The sequence below is a fragment of the Schizophyllum commune genome (assembly GCF_000143185.2).
Source record: "Schizophyllum commune H4-8 unplaced genomic scaffold SCHCOscaffold_2, whole genome shotgun sequence".
NCBI classification, from domain to species: domain Eukaryota; kingdom Fungi; phylum Basidiomycota; class Agaricomycetes; order Agaricales; family Schizophyllaceae; genus Schizophyllum; species Schizophyllum commune.
In genome coordinates, this window is record NW_026089539.1 from 1,856,372 (window position 1) to 1,874,408 (window position 18,037).

General features: G+C 56.5%; 9 protein-coding genes across 9 annotated transcripts; 4 read left to right on the top strand and 5 right to left on the bottom strand.

Annotated features, from left to right (window-relative positions):
* Nucleotides 1-124: 124 nt before the first annotated feature.
* On the top strand, nucleotides 125-870 carry SCHCODRAFT_02610996 (uncharacterized protein). Its single transcript, XM_050344452.1, has 2 exons — nucleotides 125-697; nucleotides 751-870. Exon 1 carries the CDS (start codon nucleotides 413-415, stop codon nucleotides 635-637), a length of 225 nt encoding a protein of 74 aa, XP_050202225.1. The 5' UTR covers nucleotides 125-412; the 3' UTR covers nucleotides 638-697; nucleotides 751-870.
* A 592-nt stretch (nucleotides 871-1,462) lies between these two features.
* SCHCODRAFT_02611001 (FAD/NAD(P)-binding domain-containing protein) lies at nucleotides 1,463-3,776 on the bottom strand. Its single transcript, XM_050344453.1, has 9 exons — nucleotides 3,643-3,776; nucleotides 3,293-3,421; nucleotides 3,156-3,215; nucleotides 2,878-3,075; nucleotides 2,561-2,810; nucleotides 2,333-2,510; nucleotides 2,263-2,276; nucleotides 2,016-2,213; nucleotides 1,463-1,964 (listed from the first exon to the last, which is right to left on the bottom strand). Exons 1-9 carry the CDS (start codon nucleotides 3,739-3,741, stop codon nucleotides 1,876-1,878), a joined length of 1,215 nt encoding a protein of 404 aa, XP_050202226.1. The 5' UTR covers nucleotides 3,742-3,776; the 3' UTR covers nucleotides 1,463-1,875.
* A 226-nt stretch (nucleotides 3,777-4,002) lies between these two features.
* SCHCODRAFT_01080583 (uncharacterized protein) lies at nucleotides 4,003-5,387 on the bottom strand (the record flags this gene model as incomplete). Its single annotated transcript, XM_050340986.1, has 8 exons — nucleotides 4,003-4,051; nucleotides 4,106-4,151; nucleotides 4,205-4,263; nucleotides 4,311-4,481; nucleotides 4,533-4,660; nucleotides 4,713-4,813; nucleotides 4,863-5,054; nucleotides 5,105-5,387. The coding sequence occupies 8 exons, from the start codon at nucleotides 5,385-5,387 to the stop codon at nucleotides 4,003-4,005; spliced, it is 1,029 nt and encodes a 342-aa protein (XP_050202227.1).
* Nucleotides 5,388-5,963: 576 nt separating this feature from the next.
* SCHCODRAFT_02611006 (uncharacterized protein) lies at nucleotides 5,964-6,323 on the bottom strand (the record flags this gene model as incomplete). Its single annotated transcript, XM_050344454.1, has 1 exon — nucleotides 5,964-6,323. A coding segment is annotated over exon 1 (293 nt), but the record flags the coding sequence as incomplete, so codon positions are not given.
* Nucleotides 6,324-7,110: 787 nt separating this feature from the next.
* On the top strand, nucleotides 7,111-8,245 carry SCHCODRAFT_01080223 (uncharacterized protein; the record flags this gene model as incomplete). Its single annotated transcript, XM_003038669.2, has 3 exons — nucleotides 7,111-7,182; nucleotides 7,234-7,927; nucleotides 8,019-8,245. The coding sequence occupies 3 exons, from the start codon at nucleotides 7,111-7,113 to the stop codon at nucleotides 8,243-8,245; spliced, it is 993 nt and encodes a 330-aa protein (XP_003038715.1).
* A 651-nt stretch (nucleotides 8,246-8,896) lies between these two features.
* On the bottom strand, nucleotides 8,897-11,449 carry SCHCODRAFT_02684318 (ARM repeat-containing protein). The gene is made up of 9 exons (XM_003037332.2): nucleotides 11,275-11,449; nucleotides 11,039-11,214; nucleotides 10,899-10,986; nucleotides 10,738-10,850; nucleotides 10,576-10,688; nucleotides 10,353-10,526; nucleotides 10,148-10,302; nucleotides 9,465-10,094; nucleotides 8,897-9,414 (listed from the first exon to the last, which is right to left on the bottom strand). The coding sequence occupies exons 1-9, from the start codon at nucleotides 11,410-11,412 to the stop codon at nucleotides 8,980-8,982; spliced, it is 2,022 nt and encodes a 673-aa protein (XP_003037378.1). The 5' UTR covers nucleotides 11,413-11,449; the 3' UTR covers nucleotides 8,897-8,979.
* A 54-nt stretch (nucleotides 11,450-11,503) lies between these two features.
* Nucleotides 11,504-13,906, bottom strand: SCHCODRAFT_02611016 (WD40 repeat-like protein). Its single transcript, XM_050344455.1, has 10 exons — nucleotides 13,786-13,906; nucleotides 13,253-13,717; nucleotides 13,059-13,198; nucleotides 12,954-13,003; nucleotides 12,663-12,897; nucleotides 12,487-12,613; nucleotides 12,287-12,433; nucleotides 12,017-12,236; nucleotides 11,799-11,964; nucleotides 11,504-11,751 (listed from the first exon to the last, which is right to left on the bottom strand). The coding sequence occupies exons 1-10, from the start codon at nucleotides 13,862-13,864 to the stop codon at nucleotides 11,584-11,586; spliced, it is 1,797 nt and encodes a 598-aa protein (XP_050202229.1). The 5' UTR covers nucleotides 13,865-13,906; the 3' UTR covers nucleotides 11,504-11,583.
* SCHCODRAFT_02611018 (WD40 repeat-like protein) lies at nucleotides 13,788-16,626 on the top strand. The gene is made up of 13 exons (XM_050344456.1): nucleotides 13,788-14,134; nucleotides 14,191-14,534; nucleotides 14,588-14,663; nucleotides 14,714-14,743; nucleotides 14,798-14,990; nucleotides 15,041-15,059; nucleotides 15,106-15,280; nucleotides 15,330-15,465; nucleotides 15,516-15,589; nucleotides 15,637-15,778; nucleotides 15,832-16,000; nucleotides 16,050-16,150; nucleotides 16,202-16,626. The coding sequence occupies exons 1-13, from the start codon at nucleotides 14,047-14,049 to the stop codon at nucleotides 16,512-16,514; spliced, it is 1,860 nt and encodes a 619-aa protein (XP_050202230.1). The 5' UTR covers nucleotides 13,788-14,046; the 3' UTR covers nucleotides 16,515-16,626.
* Nucleotides 16,627-16,750: 124 nt separating this feature from the next.
* On the top strand, nucleotides 16,751-17,917 carry SCHCODRAFT_02684321 (uncharacterized protein). Its single transcript, XM_003038667.2, has 4 exons — nucleotides 16,751-16,974; nucleotides 17,028-17,056; nucleotides 17,104-17,170; nucleotides 17,222-17,917. Exons 1-4 carry the CDS (start codon nucleotides 16,797-16,799, stop codon nucleotides 17,755-17,757), a joined length of 810 nt encoding a protein of 269 aa, XP_003038713.1. The 5' UTR covers nucleotides 16,751-16,796; the 3' UTR covers nucleotides 17,758-17,917.
* Nucleotides 17,918-18,037: the final 120 nt, after the last annotated feature.

An 18,037-nucleotide genomic window follows, 5' to 3' on the forward strand; every position in this document is an offset into this window, starting at 1 on the left:
CTGGCCGTTCGATTCTCGAGCGCGTGGATCAGAGATGAATCAAAGCCTAACGACGCGACTGGCGGTTGATACCATCTGCAGCCCCAAATGGGGAAAGCTGATGGTGCGTGTCCCGCCACCGCCTTGTCCTCCCTGCCGTTAGGCCTTTCATAGCGCTGGCGGAGACTTCATGTCGCGCAAAACATACACCTAATCGCGATGCCTTGACGCTTGAATGAGTCTGAGCGTATGTCGAGGCAGCAGCTCTTTTTCTGTGGAGTCGGCGGAGGTCTGATCCGAGGCTGAGGGCGTGGATATAAAATCCCGCGCCATCCGCCTGCTCCACCCTCTTGCCCGCCCGTATTTCTTTCCGCGATCTGCGTCTTTCCTCACTGTTCCCTGCTCTCTGCCACAGCTCATGCTCCTGTCCCCGATGTCCAGCGCGCACCCCCAGCCCGACCCATTCGCTCTCTACTCCCAGCAGCTGCACCAATACACGCTCCGGCTCTGGTGTGATCACTGCCGTCGGGTGGCCAAGGCGCAGGCACGCGAGGAGGCAGACAGGATCTCGCGGAGCAGCTCCCCTCTCAAGACCCCAGACGACTCCAGCGAGTCCTCTTCGTCTTCGTCGTCGTCCTCAGGCTCCCAGTCGAGTTAGCCGACCGACACACCCCATCACGCGCGGCGCGCGCACATTCCGGGAACAGATGCAGCGCGTGTGAGTCCTCGATGACCCGATGTCCGTTCTAGCCTTCTTCTGACGTCTCCCAGCTGCACTCACCCGCACCCACGAACGACCTTCGCCACGCAGCGCACCCTACTCCGCTGCGCGCGCACCCTTCCAGCATGTCACGAACGTGCCTGGCAAGCCATCCACGCCGACGACGGCGCCCACCACATTCACCTGCTACCCCTTCATGCAATCTTCTTGATCTTTTGCCACACACGACCGTCCGCCGCTGTTCGATGTACTCGTATCCGCGCTTGCCGCCATACTGTTCCCCCTCACGTTCACCACTGACCTCACCGCTGTTTGCTTTCGACCGCACATCTCACGTACATCTGTGTACATATTTAACACCCTCACGGCGCGCACGCGCGACATAGACCTACCCATACCACGACGACATCGTACATAATCCGCGGTCGCGCTTCACCTACTTCGCTCATTCATGGCTTGTATTATTACGCCCACCCCCATCCTACTACGATACCAACCTCGATCCTGGCCTTGATCGTGTATATATACCGCTATCTATGTGGTCGCTATCGCCTCCTCGCTCGATGCTGAAGAGCTGGACACGTTCGATGACGGGGCATCGCGTACTACGCAGCGGTGACGCGCGCCCTGATGATCGACAATTGACAGGCGCACTGGCAGCGGCGGCCCAACCTTGTTTTGTCGGACCCGGGCGGGTGCAACCGACAGCGCAACTGCCGCCTCCGAGACATGCGCGCCTGGCAACGGAGGCCCTCGGGCGCGCAAAACGCCTGACGGAACAAACGCCGCACGTGTAAAGGCACACAGCGGTCGCGACCAGTCCATCCTCGACGCGATAGCATTTGATCAGGGCTTGCTACCAACAGAAGCGGCGCATTTGTAGCAAGATTTGTAGATATTTGTAGCGTCTCTACCATATGCCCTCCGTCATGCGTTCACGTCTACAAATGCGCCACATCCATCGGCCTGCGTCTTGTGCTCGTCGCGCAGCTACGCGCCACCATCGTCTTGGCGAAGAGGAGCGTCGGCGGCTCGGAGGACGTTCTACAACGTCCCAACGACAAACTTCCATTCCTTCCGCCCCACCGTTCTTTCTCTTCTGTTCTTGCCTTTGCTCATCATGCAAGCATCAGAACGTATGGAGGGTCCCGGTCAGTAGAATTACAAACCACCATTCAAGAAGCCCCTTCCAGAATCTCTTTCGACCGCGCCTCTGCCACACTGCAAGCGTCGTACCCCCACACCTGCGCGCGCATCTCCTCCGCTGTCCAGCTGGTCAGAAGGCCTTCCCATCTACCGAAGAAACATCACCCACAGCGCATAAAGAGGCCCTGTTTCTCCGGGATGCTCGCCTGCTCAATCGACTCGCGTGCCACAAATTCGGCGCGCGCCTTCCTAACGTCTTGGAAAACCCGAAGCCGGCCCTCCACGTCCTCCGGGCGAGTTCCTGCCGGAAGGAGGAAGGCTAGCGCCCCTACGTCTTCCAGACCAATGGCGAAACCCTGGCCGAGAGCTTCAAGCCTTCTGAGGATGGTACGAAAGGGGCTATACGGCTGACTCACTAGCAAGAGTGGCACTGGGACAAAGGAGTCAGCGTATGCTTCTCGGACTCTTTCTCCACCGCCGACTCACTGCGCGGCGTCTCCCGCTATGCATGTGCGCCCCCGGATCCAGGTCTCGATATGCCACGGGAGCGCGCGCATCTGCCACAGCTTGACCTCGTCCGCACGCGTCAACAGCTTCTTGAACTTCGCGTCGAAGTTTGCGTATTTCTCAAGCAAAGCTTCCTTGCTTGATGGGACGTTCCAGCCTAATTCATGAAGATGAGTTTGTATCGTCATCGTAGACCGCCATACGCACCAACAGCATCCTGATCGCGCTCGTCCCCGTGCACACCGTACACGCTCACAAGTTCCTCGTTCCGAACGGGCGTGAAGAGAAGCGTGCGCCGCTCCGGGCCAAAAGCCGCGCGCATCCCCCGCGGGCCATCCGCGAAGAGCCAATCCAGCTCGTCCTTGATCCCGTCTGTCGGTATCAGTGCACGGAACGCAGCGCGCTTGCTGGCGGGTGCCCCTAGAGGGTACCCGAGGACGTGGGTGCGTATAGAGGACTGCGAATCGCGACCATATCTTCAGCTCTGCTCTCCTAGTGAAGCGACCAAAGAGTGATATACTGACCTTTATACCGTCAGCACCAATGAGCAGGTCCGCCGTGTGCGTCGTCCCGTCCTCCGTGACTAGCGAACCGGCCTCTGGATCGCACGTCGTGACGCGCGCACCGAGGTGTACGGTCACGGGTCTCCCCGGCCCCTTCGCACTCACAGCACGTTCGTACAGTGCGGTGTGCAAATCATGCCTATGGACGCTCCATGATGGCTATATGTATAGCGTCAGCTTTGTTCGTCCCCTCCGTGCCAAAGCGCACTTGATGGGGTCGCCGAGTGCACCTAACTCACCCTCTCATACTTTGAATTGAACTCCCCCAACTTCTCCCCAGTGCTCTTGTACGCCACGCTCTACACAAAATCATTGTTCAGTAACAGGTCCGAACGATTCCTGTCTGCCTTCGACGCATTTAACACGACGCACTCACCCCCTCATACCTCAACGGCCGACACGCTTCCTCGACGTCGAAGCCCAAGCGCTCGAACACGCGCGTCGCGTTGGGCGGGATGATGATGACGGCGCCTAGCGGCGCGAGCCGTGCGGCGGCTTCGAAGACCTTATCGATGACGCCGGTCAGTCGGTTACTCAATGTCTGAGGGTCACTCAACGCCAGAGTGTCATTCGACGCCAGAGTGTCGTTCGAAGCCCGAGGGTCAGTCAAACCTCGAGGGTCACTCAAAGCCCGAGCGTCACTCAAAGCCCGAAGGTTACTCCAAGCCAGAACAACGAACGCGAACTGCAATAGCACTCGACGGCCATAAAATGACTTCGGCGCACCTGCACGTCATGCCCCTGTTGTCTCAAGGCGAGCGCAGCTGACAGCCCCACGAGACCCGCGCCCACGATGTTGATCTTCAGCGGTACCGGTGTGGACATCGTGAAAGGCGAAGACGATGGAGTTGGGAAGAGAAAAGGGAACTTTACGAAACATGCGCCGGTACCGCTTCGTCAGATTTAGGAACCGCTGAGACGACTGATTTCAGTCACGGCGGTCTCCTCCCCCCGAGCCTAGCGGGGTCGCTAAACCACTGACCATTGATCACTAGACAACTGTCCATAAGAGATCGCATTGATCATTAGTACATCCATGAATACCGTTACTTTACTATACAGAGCGGGGAGGGTGCTAAAAGCCGCTTAACGGCGATTGTTCTGGTTGTTCGCCAGGATCTGGACCAAACGGATGCTGCAGGGGATGTCAGTTGAGGGTATGGGATAACAGGAGTCCTCATTGACGTACAAGATGTTGATCATGTCGAGCTCGAGTGCAATGCTCTCGCGGAGGGCTGTAGAAGGACGATCAGCATATAGATATCGGAAAGACAGAAAATGCACGTACGATCCCTCTTCATGACACCCGCCTCAGCCATCTTGGCGTGCTGGCGGATCTTCTGCGTGCTACAAGGGATCAATATAAGCTCATCAGAGGAATAGATGCTGCTTACTCGTAGAGGACCATGCCACCGAAGACAGCGAGACCACCATAAAGGGAGACGGCCTCAGTGACAGCGAGTCCGCGCACACCAAGAGGAAGGATCATGGGTGCGAGGCTGCTAAGAGCGACGATGCAAAGGCCGCCGAGCAGAGGACCACCGAGGTAAAGGAAGGTGTCGTTCCTACAGTCCGTTAGTAGATAGTTCGAAAAGAGTGTAGGATGGATTGCTTACTTCGCCGTCGCACCGACGTACGAAAGACCACCGACCAGACCCACGGTGTAGAGGGCGGCGCGCGAAAGAATGGCGGGGTTCATGAAGTACAGCGGGCTAAGAGTCGCTGCTTGGAACCCGTTGAAGCCCTATCACAAGGTAAGTCTATCGTCGGCGAGGATCGGCTAAAGATACACGCACAAGCCAGCATAAGTGCTTGACAGCCGAGTTAGATGGGTCGGTGTAGTACACCCCCATCATGGTCCCGATGCTGCCGACGAGCGAAACACCCATGACCAACCCTATCGAAGCGTCAGTCTTGGGATCAGTTCTGAGCAGCGCAAAACGTACATGGGTTGGCTGCCATGATGCGGAACGCAGCTCCTGAGGTGAAGAGAGCGCGTGCAGCCATGGCAGTGAGGGTGAGCCCTCCCCCTGTGTAGATGAAGGTCTCCTTCAAGTAGTCCCTCTCGACGGCGGAGAGGCTGTTGCCAGCTTGACCGTTGATCAGAGCATCGAGGAGTACAGTGGCACCAGCGACAGCTCCCTGCACCGTGTGTCAGCAACTTGGGGGCGGATACTACTACTATTACGCACGGCAGTCATCCCAAACCGCTTCCAGTCGAAGGGCTGAGCCCTCTGCACGACAGGCGGCTCGCGGTAGTACGTTCTCCGGAATGCAGCGCTGAACGCGGTCGAGAAGCGGTCCTTCAGCTCCGTGGCCTTCTGGTTAACATTCTGAGGGCGCTTGAAGGTGCCAAATGACCGCTGTAAAGCGAGCTGACGAGTCGCCTGCGAGCGAAGGGCGCTCGTCGGCGCCGTGAAGGCGCGCGCAGACGCGAAGGGGTGAACGGACGCAAAGCCGACGCGGAACATGGTGGTGGTAGGAAGGAAGGAAAGAGTGCTGCTTGCGGTGCGCACTTGACGGGAAATTTCTAGCACGGAACGGCAGCGCGTCCATCCGGCAATTGTATTGCGTCACTCCCTGATCCGTCAGACCGGCAACTGCCGGTACGCCTTCCCCGTCAAGAGTTCAACTCAACGTCATCCCGTCCTTGTTCTCTTCCCTTCTCTTCCTCGCTTCTGACCTCTGGAATGTCGGGAATTGTGACACCTACGCGATTTCACACCACGCATTGGCCGAGAGAGAGACCGAGAAGGTGTCGCCACTGTACAGGTGCTACCGAATAAGCTGGACTGACTGTCCTCGCAATTGGCGAGCATACGAACAGAATCAGTGAGGTCGCCTACGAGCTTCAAGATCAGTCATGGAGATATTTGACAGTAACACCAGTACTCTGTGCCTCACAGGGCGGTCAACAAGAAGACAGCACATCGACCGAGTTACATTGGATGTGTGAACCAAACAACGTTCAGGAATAAGGCTGCTTAGTATTTCGACCAACAGAAGCCCGAGGCTTTGGAATCCCACTATCACTGGTACTTGACATGAGGACCCCGGAATATACGCACATAGGCCGTCCAGCGGTGCGGATAATCGTGGGGCTTCCGGCCGGTAGGCCGGTCCAAAAAACGGTCAAATTGGGGGCCTGAGGGCTTGGAGGCCGGTCCAAAAACGCGGGTATACACAGGGGAGACAGGGAGGCCGTTCCGAAAAAGTGGATATCGGGCGGTCGATTCGAACCGCCGACCTACCCTCAGACCAGACGCACGCGATACCGGTAAGCTAAGTGACCACTTTGTTACAGCGTGCAGTAGCACCCTAGATAGCCTCCCTGTGCCCATTGGCACCTTCTACCATTGGCAGGCTCGATATTTCGAAGGACAGCGGTGCGTAGTAGCACCTCGAATGGGTATGGGAGGCAATTAGCTCTCTCTTTTGTACTTCTCAACCTTCTTTTGTTGCAGACGCTACGCGCAGAGCGCGTAGGGACCCTGGAAGAAAAAAAATCAGATTTTTCCCGATTTTATTGCCATTTTTGAGGCCGTCCCGAGAAAACGGATAAATTCTGGGGGTCCCGAGAGGCCGTTCCAGAAAACGGATAAATCTGGGGGTCGGGGACCCGAAAAAAAAGTGGATAAATGGGCGCCAGAGCCGGATTTTCCAGGACGGCCTTTGTGCGTATATTCCGGGGTCCTTTGACATGTGAGATACTGCATTTGGTAAGGATGTACAAAGCCTCCCCGATGGGGCAAGATAAGATTGGGACCGAGGACCGAGGTTGTCAGGTCCGTGTTTTCCTATTCGTCAGATAGTTCGTTTACCACTCGGGCCTCGCACAACTCTTGTGCGCGAAGAACATGATAATCGAGGACCGAGGACACCGGCCATGGCAACGCCCGCCAAGGCGCATGCCCATCAAGATGCACGGCAACCGCCGTGGGCAAAGAAAACGCTGCGCTGCCTCGGGCGCGCTCCCATTTTCCCCTCTTTCACGTCGCATCTGCTTGACAGCCAGCAAAGGCGCCCGGGAAGCGCCCATTTCCCAGTGTCTTTGCAGTCATCCGCCGCTCATTACGTGTCCTTCGAACCGTCATTCGCCGACTTCCGAGCGATCTCTGCTGCATCACCGTGTCTTTGTGAACGGCTTCACACTTGTCTCTTGCAGTCATCACCAGTTCATCGCTCTATATCGCAATGGACGCGTCTCTTCCTGCGCCAATAATTGGCGTGGCTAGGATGATCCTCGCTAGCACGGGCTTCCTCCTGGTATGTCCCGTGATCGGCGCGTACTATGCAACCTACTGACGCGCTCTGCAGAGCGTACTTTCTGCGCTGCTCAACGCGATCCTCGGCCACATCTCACCGATGCAGCTACCAGTTCCTCCCCCTGCCCTCCCTCAGACCCTTCGTCGCCGAAAGAGGCAATCACAGACTCCTCGTACCCCGTCGGTCAAGTCTGGCTCGAGCGGTTCTTCCACTGCCGTTCCCTTCACCCCTCCAGATGGACCGGCACCTCAAGTACGGATCGTCTCTGCAGATGGCTCTCTGTCCCCGGCCTCGGCGTCTTCCCCTTCCAAAATCCCTCTGTCAAGCAAGATTCTCGTGCGCCGTCGGCGCAAGGGACCTTGCTCGCCAAAGGCAATGCAGACATGCCGATCGGTGCCTACGACGCCCGTGGAGGAGCTAACGTCTCCGTTTGAGCTCACGCCGCCCACGCCACCGTCGCGCGCGGCGACCCTGACGCCAAACCTCGGAGCGCCCTCCTCACCATTCGGTTTCGATGAGAGCCTCGTGGTGGAGGTGCAGCAGACGCGCAGTTTCACTTTGAACATTCGTCGGGCACTGGGCGGGGAGAAGGGGCCTCAAAAGCCCAACTTTGCGCGTACGGCCTCGACGCCGCATGTGCCGCGGGCAGCTACGTTCGTCGGTGAGCCGGCACAGATCCCGAGACGGAAATCGTGCCCGGACAACAAGAAGGAGGCTTTGACGCGCTCGATGACCATGTCGCCCGGTATGTGTCTATTTCTCGCTCTTGCCTAATCGGACTGCCGCGCCGGCACCCGCCACATACTCCTTTGCCGTGGCTGACGCGTACTGTGCAGATTCTCCCTCGGAGCAGGCCGCACTCGACAGCCCGACCACCGCAGAGCGTCGAAGCAAGTCCCCATTCAGCGGCCGCAAGCCCCAGCAGCGGAAGCGTACACTGCCCTACGAGGCGCCTTATTTCGCGCAGACACCCGTGCCCCCGCTTCCGCGGAGCAAGACCGCTGCGTCGCCGAATGACCTTGCGCGCCGCCCACGGAGCGCCGACCCGAGCGTCTCGTCGTGAGCGTCAGCACGCCGCGCCGGTGCCTGGGCCGCGCGTCGCCTCTCATCTTGTCTTCATCTCCCGTCCCCATCTCTGGTCATGGCTCATCTGTGTTATCATTATTGGCATCTATCCCCCCATCGCGTCCTTCACGTTCCCGCATACAAACCAGACACTCATTTGGATCGCTATCTATTCATTTGCGGCGAATAATAGAGTCGCTAACTATATCCCCCACCCTATATCTCCAACATCTCCCACTACTTGTTGATAACCCCCACTGTCCTTTCTCGAATAGATGGGCGAGCGCGCATACCCCTAGACCAACTGCTCTGCGCTGCCACGATCGTGTATATCTACCTATATCTACCTAATACCCGCCTGTCGCCTGGTATACTCCCTGATCGTACTTATCGAAGGGCTTTGTCCACTCAACTGTATTATACTCTCACATCTGGTCGTATGCACTGTATATCCAGGGAGGAATTGATCACTACACATGCCTTATGGTTATACCATCTCACGAAAGATCGAGTGCTGTGCTTGTCAGTGGCAACACCTCGGTAAGGACGGTACCACCTATCGAGGCTCGCGCCGAGGTGAGGTGGGTCCTCGTTTGTATCTGCAGGCTTTCACCTACCGTATTGGGGAAGCCTTATGATCGCGCACTTTGTGGCACGGAAGGATACCCGCAATACAGCCGACTGAGGGAGTCTCGAGGGATACACATAACTATACAAGCATGACAAATATATCTACAACCCAAGCTCTCGCCTATACTCGATGAACGCAACTAGATTGTCCCGAACCTCCTCCCCATGCCTCCGCAAATCGCGCTCCTTCTTCCTATCAATTGCCTTCACCAACTTGCGCATACCCTCCACGGAATCGACCAGCCGCGCAAGGTATCCGCCTTGCCTGAAGTTCACGTCGTACGGCATGTTCTCGTCGGAGTAGATGTCGATGAGGGCCGAGGCGGCCTGTAGCGCGGGCTCTGTTCCGAGGCGCGGGGGAGATCCGCCGGATGGGAGAGCGGTGAGGAGGTATTCGGCGATGACGCGGTTCGCGTCGACGGCCTCGGGGCACTGAGCGAGGCATTCCAAAGCGCCAATGCACTTGACGCGCGTACGCTCATCCGCGGCGGAGTCGCAGTACTGCGTAAGCACCTGGACGTGCTGCTCTCCGGGAACCTGGGCGGCACATTAGCCGGTGCCACAAAAGACAAAAAAAATACACTCACTAGTGTACCCTTCCACACGATTGCCGCGCCCCATAGCACACCTACGCAAATGTCCCACATCTCGCGCCGCCTCTCCTGACCGAGGCCGCCAAATTCTGTGCCTACGGCGCCGAGGGCGGACCACAAGCCGGTCCACACCCGCCTTCCCGCATCCAGATCACTGCTGACCTGTGCGCTAGGCGAGGCAGCAAGACCAAGGAAGATATTGTTCAGACACTCGAGCGCGGAGATGTGGATTGCGCTGAGCGCAGATGTTGTAGGCGGATGCGCGGCAGGAGCAGCTAGGGGCGGGAAGGAAAGTGCAGTTGGTTGCGCGAGCGCTAGTAAGGAAGGAACCAGAGCGGGAAGGAAGCTACGGGTGGCACCGACGTCGGAAGAGACCGGCGCAGTGTCGGCAGCATCATCGACCTCGACGTCGCCGTCCTCATCCTCCTCATCCTCTTCGTCGCCTGTAGGGTGCTCTTCAGGCTCAGGATCGGGTAGCGTCGCGCAGGTGCCGGTCAAGATCTCCAGAGCGAGCTGCAGCGTGCGCAACTTCGCCTCAAGCTGGCCGAGCTCGACCTCTGCAGCCGATTGGTGATCGGATTTAGGCCCGTGCTTCATTTCGCCCTCCTTTGGTGGTTCGGCTTCCTGTATACATACGGTTAGCAACTCAATGCCCTTGATGATATGGATTGACTGACGATCTGCGCTATACACCGCTGGGCGACAGCAGCGACCTCCTGAAGATCGACAGCCGCAACAACGGGCTGCAACAATGGAAGCACGATCTCCTTGTCGATATCTACGAAGGAGGCTGCCGTCGGTGGTGGCAGAGGTGCCAAGTTGCGGAGGATGCCTATGGGACAATCAACCACTATCCTGCGTTGTTTCGAGAATTTTTCCTACCTGCAGCGAGTACGCGGAGCGTTGTTGGCCTAGTGTCTGTCTCCTCCTTGTCTTTTCCATTTCCAGAGCTCCCTGACTTGGCGATCTCAAGCAGGCAGGTAACATAGTCCGGATTTGACCTGGTCTCGAGGATCGCGGGAAAGTTGTCGTCGGTAAGGACGTATAGGCATTGCGCTGTTGGATCATCAGTATATGTAGACTCATTGACAAATGTTGAATATACCCGCAGAGGTTACAGTTCCAATGGGAAGCTTATCCCTCGCGCCTAGGAAGGACATAAGGAAGGGGACGAGGTTGATCTCGTTGATGGCGTTAAGCGCCTTGTTGTTGGTTTCTCTGATGGGTGTAAGAATTGGAAACCATATGAGTAGCTAGTAAGACGTACGATAAACACCATAGAGTCGTGATGACACTGTCTGCGAATTCGTAGACCAGTTTACGTGCATTCTCCGGCGTTGCCTTGTCGCCTGACAGATATTGCGAGAGCGTAGTGGAGATCTGCAGAGAATAAGAATGAATATAGCATACAGGTCCTGCAATACTTGCTTTAGGGACGAACGTCTTGAGGGGTGTAAGGATATTCTTGTTGTACATCTCGGCGCAGATATCGTAGCCACCGTCGATGCAGAGATTACTATATCGCCGATGAGCCAGCGTCCAGCAAGAATACGTATATGATGACATACCGCAGCGAACCCATGGCCTCCACGACAACTTCCTCCTCCGCGTCCGTCAATCTCGTGATCAGCGCGCCGACGACGTTCTTCCCCTGCAACAGTCGCCGCGTCGAGGGGTCGTTTTGTATCAAGTTTGATACCGCAACGCAAGCCCACTTGCGCTCAGCACCATCAACGCTCTCCATCTACCCATTGCGCAAGATCTATGAGTAGGGGAATGTGCGGGGGAGGGGGGGCACACACACCTTCTGTATGATCGGTAAAATTGCCTCGGTCTTGGACGACGAGGACGACGCGGAGGCCAGTCCTTTAGGCAGATGCGAGTCCGGGACGCGCACGGGGTTGTGCCGGCGCATCGACCGCTTCTTCTGTGATTTACCCATTGCGAGAGTTGAGTACGAGGAGAACAATGCGCGTGAAGTGATTGATCGACTTTCCAGGCGCGATCATCTCCTCGGTCCGAGGCCCGAACGGATCCAAAAGTTCAATTCCGCTATTTCGCAGACCCAAAGGAAAGGGAAGAAGTACACCGTGTATCTACGCCACCAGGGAGTCTACACGGCTTGCATGGCAGGAACTTTGCTGATGTCGATGACGGCGACTGCCTTGTTTTCGAGAGCCAGCGCCATACGATTGATCTTCGTACCCAGCACCTGCCACTCGATCTCGAAGATGCCCTGCTTCACAGGACCAGAGTACCAAGACCATACGCGCTTTTTCGACTATGCGAGACATGAGTGAACATCACGCCCGAGGCTGCGTCCCATACCTTGACGTTGTATATATGCACAAATCCGTCACCGCTTCCGGTGGCCAAGAATTTACCGTCGGGCCTGAAGCTGATGGCGTACACGGCGCGTTTGTTGTCCCGGAAGACAGCGTAGCTTCGTCCCGTTCTGGCGACCCACAAGCGTGCAGTACCGTCAAAGGAGGAGCTGCATAGTCGTGAATCAGAAGGTATCGACGATGAAAGCGCAAGCAACATACGTAGCCACGAGTTCTGGGCACCCGTCCACCAGAGCGGGCTGCCATGTGATCGTGCTGACGCCCTTTTCATGACCCTCCAGTACTACGGACCTCATGTCTGTACTTCCCAAGCCCGGGAAATCTTCGCCCGCCGGTGAAGATGCCCTAATTCGCGAGATATCCCACACGCGAGCAGTGCGGTCGTCCGAGCACGTAGCTAGCTTCGTGCCGTCGCGATTGGCTTTAATCTGATTAATCTCCGTACGGTGTCCTCTGCGTACGATGAGCTACCTCTCACAGCGATTATCTCAGTACCTGGAACGTACGACAACGTCTTCAGCGGTTCCCGTTGGTTCACGCTCAGGATGTTGGCACGCGCGTCGGCACCGCAGCTCGCGAATAGTTCGTCCGTTATCCAGCATACGTCTAGACAGCAATCTGCAATCGAGTTAGCCCTCTGGCTACGCAACACCGAATTGCGAGCACGTCACCTGTATGCGCCTGATATTGTCGAACAAGGGATTTGTTCGCGGGGTTCCACAAGCCAGCAGTACCGTCCAGACTTGCGGTCAAGATGTACTTTCCATTCGGCGAGTACCGAACGACGAAGATAGCCCCCTGCAGCATATTGAGGACCGTGTAGCCACCTAATAACGAACGTCCCAACCTTGTGCAGGGAGTGTTGGAAGTACAGTTTTCCTTCCACAGTAAGAATGCGGAAGACCCTGTCGTACGAACCGACCGCAAGTAGCTTGCCGTCAGGACTCCACGACATGGAAGTCAGGTCTTTGTCTGGTATAATCGACTCCGCGTTGAAGCGGATAGGTGGTGGAGGCGGCGTTGAAAAGCCGTCGGCAGGAGGGTCGTTGAGTCGCCATATATTGATATGACCGTCCTTTGATCTGATGAGAAAGACGAATGTTAGATAGTGCGTACGCGCTATACCGCTACAACCTACCCAGATGCTACGATATTCCTGTCTTGAGGATTGAAGGCGCATACGAAGACCTTGGAGACGTTTATGTTAGACATCATGGTCCGATGTACATGCGCCATGACTTACTTCTGCAGTGTGCCCAGACAGCAGCACCGCGACCCTCTTGTCGGTCACGTCGTCAACTGGACCCATTTGGGTCTCCGACCTGATCTTCTCTGCAAAATTCGCCATGATGTTGGTGATAGCAGACGCCGAAGACACGTTCTCTGGTGAGGCAGCCTCAAAGGATGCATTCCCTCCGCCATGTGACCGTGACTCACTGTCTTCGGCAGACTCCGCTACTGGGGGTGAGGCAGTCAGGCTTGCTACATTGTCCTTCTTCTGTCGCTTCGCCTCATCCACAGATCCTTCCGAAGGTGTCTCAGCTTTTCGCTTGTTGTTGGTTGTGTCAGGCTGCTTCAGGACTTCCTTGGTGGGTAAGGGCGCCCTCGGTGGCTGGGGAATGTCAACGTCCATCGGCGCAGGCTTCTCGAGTTTCTTGGCCTCCTCCGCCGCCAGCTTCTGTTTGCGCGAGCTTGGAGCACAGACGTGACGCTCGAGGAGCCGAAAGGTGTTCTTGCAACTTCTCGTCTCCGGTGTGCGTTTCCAATGATGCTCAACCTCAATGTAGAGCAAGGCCTTGCTGAGGAGCTCTATAAGCTCGCCCCTGGGTATATGAGTAGAGAAGCACGGCGATTCATCGAGTTTGGACTCGGTGCGCAGACAAAACGCCGTGTGCGATAACCCTAAAGTCATAGCAGCGCAGCGAAGCCACAATTGAGAGGCGCTGCCACTTGGTAACCGAGATACGCACCGGAGTCTTGAAGGTACGCATATATGAGGGCGTTTATCTCGTCGGAGGTGATGGAAATCGGTCTGTTGGCGCTCCCCATGGCGGTGGCAGCAGGGCCTCGTTGGCGCAGCGCTGAAGTTTGAGGACAAGTCCGAACGGGCACGTGCGCGCCACATCACGATCACGGTGACGCGCCGCGCATACCGGCGGATCCGGGCCGAGGACGCTCATTACACACCCACTGGTACCCCCGCTCCCGACATCGACAGCGACGCCCTCGACATGGCGGACAACGGACAGGGCGGCTCATTTGACGATGAGGTGCGCCTGGAGGGGCAGGCACGGCTTGTGAACTGGGAGACACTCGTCCGTGAGCCCTGATCTCATCAGTCGCTGACGAACAATGGGCTTATCGCTAAGTGCAAGGTCTCCTCGCTCGTAGCAGGGCAGGTAGTGGATCCCAGGCCTTTGATATTGCTACTCTGGCGGACATACTTGATGGAGAGAACGATGATGATGACGACGACGACTACACGCCGGACGGACGAGACGAGGAATACAGTATATCCCCTCGCCAGTCCAGAGATACCCCTCTTTTCCCTCCTGTCACCGAGCCCAAGGAAGAAGGAGTCAAGCTCCTCATGAGCGGAGAATTTGGAAGGGTCGGAAACAAGATGCGGGCAAGGCAGAACCGCTTTGATCTCCCTACGGCCATCACCAAGCAGGCTACTGCCCAACGTCCCGTTGTTTTCAAGGAGGACTATGTCAACGTACGCCTCACCAGTGATATACCTGATCTCAATCATTGATTACTCAACAATAGAGCATCATACCGAACACGAATGGGACTACGGTGGCGGAATACGCCGCCAACGTTTACACCGGACAGTACTCGCAAGGTCACCCTTTTGTGTCCCCGCATGCGCGTTGTTCTCACGTAGATCAATAGACTCATCGTTTTACTACACATGCTCGCAAGGTATGTCGATTACTACTGCTTCATCGTCGCTCGCCACTTAAGCGTGACCGCCAGATTTTGAGCTACACATCTACGACACCACCCAACCCCTGGAACCTCGTGCACAACATAATTCTTCCGACCGTAGGTCGTACAGGGGAGGGGGGAGAGACAACGTCACGACACGTATGCCTATTAAGCAAGCAATACAAGGCCAATACGGCGGCTGGACGATTACGGACGCAAACGTATCCCCTGACAACGAGAGGTAAGCCAGCTCATTCGAAAATCATCGTCAGTCCCTCACCAGCACCGCAGGATAATATACTCGTCCATCGTAAGCTCGCAGATCCTAGTCAGACACTTTACTGACGGTTCTCTAGTGTGCCGATGTTTATATGACGAAGACACGCGAACCCGATCCAGAGCAGAAGCAAATATCCTTCCGCGACCAGCATACCACTCGCCGTCATTACGACTCGCCTCGAGGGATATACAGCTGTAAGTTCTCTGCAGACGGAAACGAGGTCATCGCTGGGGGCGACGGGGACATCTTCGGTGCGCTCATTCCTCTCGGCGTCAGTGATCATCACTGACAGTCACAAAGTTTATGACCTTCTTGCCGACCGTCGAACGGTCAAGATTCGTGCGCATGAAGACGACGTGAACAGTTGCTGCTGGGCAGACACGGCGTCTGGTAACGTCTTGATCTCTGGCTCGGACGACTCCTTCATCAAAGTCTGGTAAGTTACAAAGTGTCCATACGGGTTTGATCCATCTCATTCTGTCCCAGGGACAGACGTTCTCTCGGCTTGTCGTCTAAACCGTCTGGTGTACTCGTAGGACATACCGAAGGAATCACGAATGGTGAGCACTGCTCCGTTGCTACGGAAGTTGCGCTCATGTTTGCACAGTTTCTGCGAAGGGTGACGGTCGGTATATCATATCCAACGGCAAAGACCAGGCATTGCGTCTCTGGGATCTGCGAAAAATGCATACCAGCGACGAGTTTGACACCTTCAAGCACAAGAACTACTCGACGGGATGGGATTACCGGCAAGTGTATCTGTTGGGCGTACACCTCCTCATACGCTTATATATTTTCGTAGATATGCGCAATATCCACGACCGAAGTACCTCAAGCATCCGAGAGACTGCAGTGTCATGACTTTCCACGGACACTCTGTCGTTCGGACACTCATCCGGTGTTACTTCAGTCCCGCAGAGACGACCGGACAGCAGTACATCTACTCAGGCTCCGCCGATGGCAGGATCCACGTATGCTCACCCTCCCTCTTTCATCCCAGTTCTGATGTAGCATCCACAGATCTGGTCGCTGGACGGTCAGATAGTACAGATCCTTGATCGCGGACTGACTCTGCCTATGTCTTACGATCCATCCGAGCGTGAACCACCGCGCACCCACAGGTTCGTGCTCTCCCATAATCGCTGGTATACCATGTCTTACAGTTTTTGCAGATCGCCGTGCATCGTCCGCGATGTAAGCTGGCACAGTCAGGAGCCCATCCTGATGAGCGCCGCTTGGGAGAGTCGTAGCAGCGGCAGCACGGTGGCGCAGCATCACTGGAAAGGCCTGGCGAAGATGAGGTACAACCTCGAGGACTGGACCGAGCGCGAACGGGCTGAGCGTGCGGAGCGTTCCGAAAGACCGCACCGACGCCAAAACCCTTGGATTTATGTTGATGTTGACGACGAGGACGAAGAGGACGCGGAGATGTCGGGCCCTGATCAAGACGGCTTCAGCGAGTATAGCGAGGAGGAGGTCGAGTAGGCTTTTGCTTTGTGGAATTACGTTTTTCTTTCATCACGATTTCTCCAAGCTGTATCTTCCATCCTGTACCATATGTCTCGTTGCAATGCATGCTCTTTCCGGACGACATCTGAACGCAGTGCCTTCGTCCTTCGACTTGGCCAGTTGCGAGTGCTGCTCGGTAAATTCCGAGCGCCCTGGCCGGGTTTCCCGGGTCGGCGCTTGGCGGCGCCTAGTCTCAACACCGCCTCGGTACATTCACCATGGCCGTCCGCGAGCGAATACATCGCCTTGTTTTCAACCATGACTGCCTTGATCGAAGCTCCTGAAGTGCCCGTGCCCGACTCGAATGGTTTCCCGCCGGGCTACTTTGTGATTCGTTCTATTGCGTGCAATAGGAATTGGGATGTCTCGGGGGACAGCGTTGAGGACGGCACGGATGTGATCCTCCATCCCGAGAAGGAGCCCTCGTTGGTGGAATGTGTGTATATGCTTCATTCCTTTGAGCTACGCTGAAGGGGAGTGATCATGTAGCACGACGCAACCCAGATGCGAACAATCAGGTAAGGTCGCGCAGATTGCAGGGGGTGGGCGCTTACGTTTAGCTCAGGTCTTCTACGTGGACACGTCAGGAGCGCTGTGCTCGAGGTCCTCTGGCCATGCGCTAGACATCGAGGGTGCGCCACTCATCCTTGTTTGCCTGCACAATTGCTGATCATAGACCACAGGAAACCGCGTCGTCTTACGCCACAGGCGCCCTGTCTCCCTCCCCTACCCCAATTCATACTCCCACCCCCTTCCCCGCTTCAAGTACTCCCCCGAGTCGGGCCAGATCACCGTTGAGTTCTCCTGCGACCCCGCCTACCTGCCTCCCCCTGCCCCGCACAGCGCTTGGCAAGACAAGGTCTACCTCCTCACCTCCGTCCCTAAGCGCCGCCCCCGCAATTTCCTGGACGACGCCTCCGAATTCCTCACCATGAACGTCGCCTCGCCCATCTCAACCATCTTCGGTGCTCCGCGCATCAGCAATGCTACACCAGAGGCCGTGGCGCAGGTCGACATCGACTTGAGGGAGAACGAGGTGATCGAGGAGGAGCGCGCGGAGACGGAGGAAGCGGACGACTCGACGGACAAAGATAGGGATTTGCGGATGTTGCGCCTCGATAAGGCCACGCAGAACACGGTCGGAAGCGCGGCGCGCAATCGCAGGCGGTGGGAGATTATCCAGCTGAGGAACGCGGATAGGAGAACGGGGCCAATTTGAGGCTCTGACGGCCATACTAGTAAAGCCTGCTGAAGTTGTGGATATACGGGTGCAGAAAATGTATCTGGAGTAACAATATCGTGTACAAGCTACGTGCTATAACAGTGTCTGGCGACTGGCCTTTCTCGCTCTGATCTCCGTATGTCAGTATGCAGTCACCAGTGTCACTGTTGAACTTCGTGTGACAACGCGTGCAGTCGCGCCTTCCCCGCGGCGATCACCTGAACGCGCCGCGCCGATATGCAGCTCAGACTTCGTCTATCGTCCTTGCTTCCTGCTA

Excerpts from the sequence above, each read along its gene's own strand:
- SCHCODRAFT_02610996 (XM_050344452.1), top strand. The coding sequence starts at position 413 with ATGTCCAGCGCGCACCCCCAGCCCGACCCATTCGCTCTCTACTCCCAG.
- SCHCODRAFT_02611001 (XM_050344453.1), bottom strand. The coding sequence starts at position 3,741 with ATGTCCACACCGGTACCGCTGAAGATCAACATCGTGGGCGCGGGTCTC. Across the intron at positions 3,422-3,642 it reads AACAGGGGCATGACGTGCAG|GTCTTCGAAGCCGCCGCACG; the intron begins GTGCGCCGAAGT and ends GTCATCGATAAG. Across the intron at positions 1,965-2,015 it reads ACAGGGCCTCTTTATGCGCT|CGGAGGAGATGCGCGCGCAG; the intron begins GTGGGTGATGTT and ends CCAGCTGGACAG.
- SCHCODRAFT_02684318 (XM_003037332.2), bottom strand. The coding sequence starts at position 11,412 with ATGGGTAAATCACAGAAGAAGCGGTCGATGCGCCGGCACAACCCCGTG. Across the intron at positions 10,689-10,737 it reads ACGACTCTATGGTGTTTATC|AGAAACCAACAACAAGGCGC; the intron begins GTACGTCTTACT and ends TACACCCATCAG. Across the intron at positions 10,095-10,147 it reads AGCGGTGTATAGCGCAGATC|GAAGCCGAACCACCAAAGGA; the intron begins GTCAGTCAATCC and ends GTATGTATACAG.
- SCHCODRAFT_02611016 (XM_050344455.1), bottom strand. The coding sequence starts at position 13,864 with ATGGGGAGCGCCAACAGACCGATTTCCATCACCTCCGACGAGATAAAC. Across the intron at positions 12,237-12,286 it reads TGAGATAATCGCTGTGAGAG|CCAATCGCGACGGCACGAAG; the intron begins GTAGCTCATCGT and ends ATCAGATTAAAG. Across the intron at positions 11,965-12,016 it reads TGCCCAGAACTCGTGGCTAC|CTCCTCCTTTGACGGTACTG; the intron begins GTATGTTGCTTG and ends ACGACTATGCAG.
- SCHCODRAFT_02611018 (XM_050344456.1), top strand. The coding sequence starts at position 14,047 with ATGGCGGACAACGGACAGGGCGGCTCATTTGACGATGAGGTGCGCCTG. Across the intron at positions 14,535-14,587 it reads TCAAGGAGGACTATGTCAAC|AGCATCATACCGAACACGAA; the intron begins GTACGCCTCACC and ends ACTCAACAATAG. Across the intron at positions 14,744-14,797 it reads TTACTACACATGCTCGCAAG|ATTTTGAGCTACACATCTAC; the intron begins GTATGTCGATTA and ends CGTGACCGCCAG.
- SCHCODRAFT_02684321 (XM_003038667.2), top strand. The coding sequence starts at position 16,797 with ATGACTGCCTTGATCGAAGCTCCTGAAGTGCCCGTGCCCGACTCGAAT. Across the intron at positions 17,057-17,103 it reads ACCCAGATGCGAACAATCAG|GTCTTCTACGTGGACACGTC; the intron begins GTAAGGTCGCGC and ends CGTTTAGCTCAG. Across the intron at positions 17,171-17,221 it reads CCATGCGCTAGACATCGAGG|GAAACCGCGTCGTCTTACGC; the intron begins GTGCGCCACTCA and ends CATAGACCACAG.